This window comes from Fukomys damarensis, unplaced genomic scaffold, assembly GCF_012274545.1.
Source record: "Fukomys damarensis isolate Sample0158 unplaced genomic scaffold, DMR_v1.0_HiC HiC_scaffold_35, whole genome shotgun sequence".
Classification (NCBI taxonomy): Eukaryota; Metazoa; Chordata; class Mammalia; order Rodentia; family Bathyergidae; genus Fukomys; species Fukomys damarensis.
This window is the reverse complement of record NW_022900947.1, coordinates 4,936,306-4,936,801: the sequence shown is the minus strand read 5'-3', so window position 1 is coordinate 4,936,801 and position 496 is coordinate 4,936,306. Positions and strand designations below refer to the sequence as shown.

At 46.8% G+C, this 496-nt stretch overlaps 1 protein-coding gene across 1 annotated transcript in view; it reads left to right on the top strand.

The window, feature by feature from the left end:
* Zbtb49 (zinc finger and BTB domain containing 49) overlaps positions 1–153 on the top strand; it is a 19,360-nt gene extending 19,207 nt beyond the window's left edge. The window contains exon 9 of the mRNA XM_010641928.1: positions 59–153. Within this exon, the coding sequence (XP_010640230.1) occupies positions 59–153 (95 nt within the window). The remainder of the gene's footprint in view (positions 1–58) is intronic.
* Positions 154–496: the final 343 nt, after the last annotated feature.

Here is a 496-nt window from a genome sequence, read left to right as displayed (position 1 = left end):
CAGGAGCTCGGAGGGGCAGTTTTTCTCCAGCATGACCCTCTGGGGGCTCGCCATGAAGACGCTGCAGAACGAGACGGAGCTGGACCAGTGAGGCCCTCGCCCGCGTCCCCAGCGCCTCTCCAGGCCCGAGCCGAGACCACCAGGGCAATCTAGTGTCCGCCGGACGGGGCAGGGGGTGCTGGGGCGGGAGGCCCACCCTCAGAGCCACGGTCCCAGTCCTCGGCCACGAGGGAGCATGGTCTGTGTCACCTACTGTACACTGCATAATTTTAAAATATTTAATAATACAAATGTTATTTTTGCATTTTTATCGGATTGAAATTTGTAGCATTTGTATTTTTAAAATTTACAGATTATATTTGTATATGAAACTAATTTAATTTGAATAAATGAAACTTGTTTTTTTATATATTCTGTTTCATCCAGCATTTTTATGAATCTGGAAGCCAGAGTGTTATAAAAATGAATGTGAGTGCACAAAGCCTTGGGTTCGATT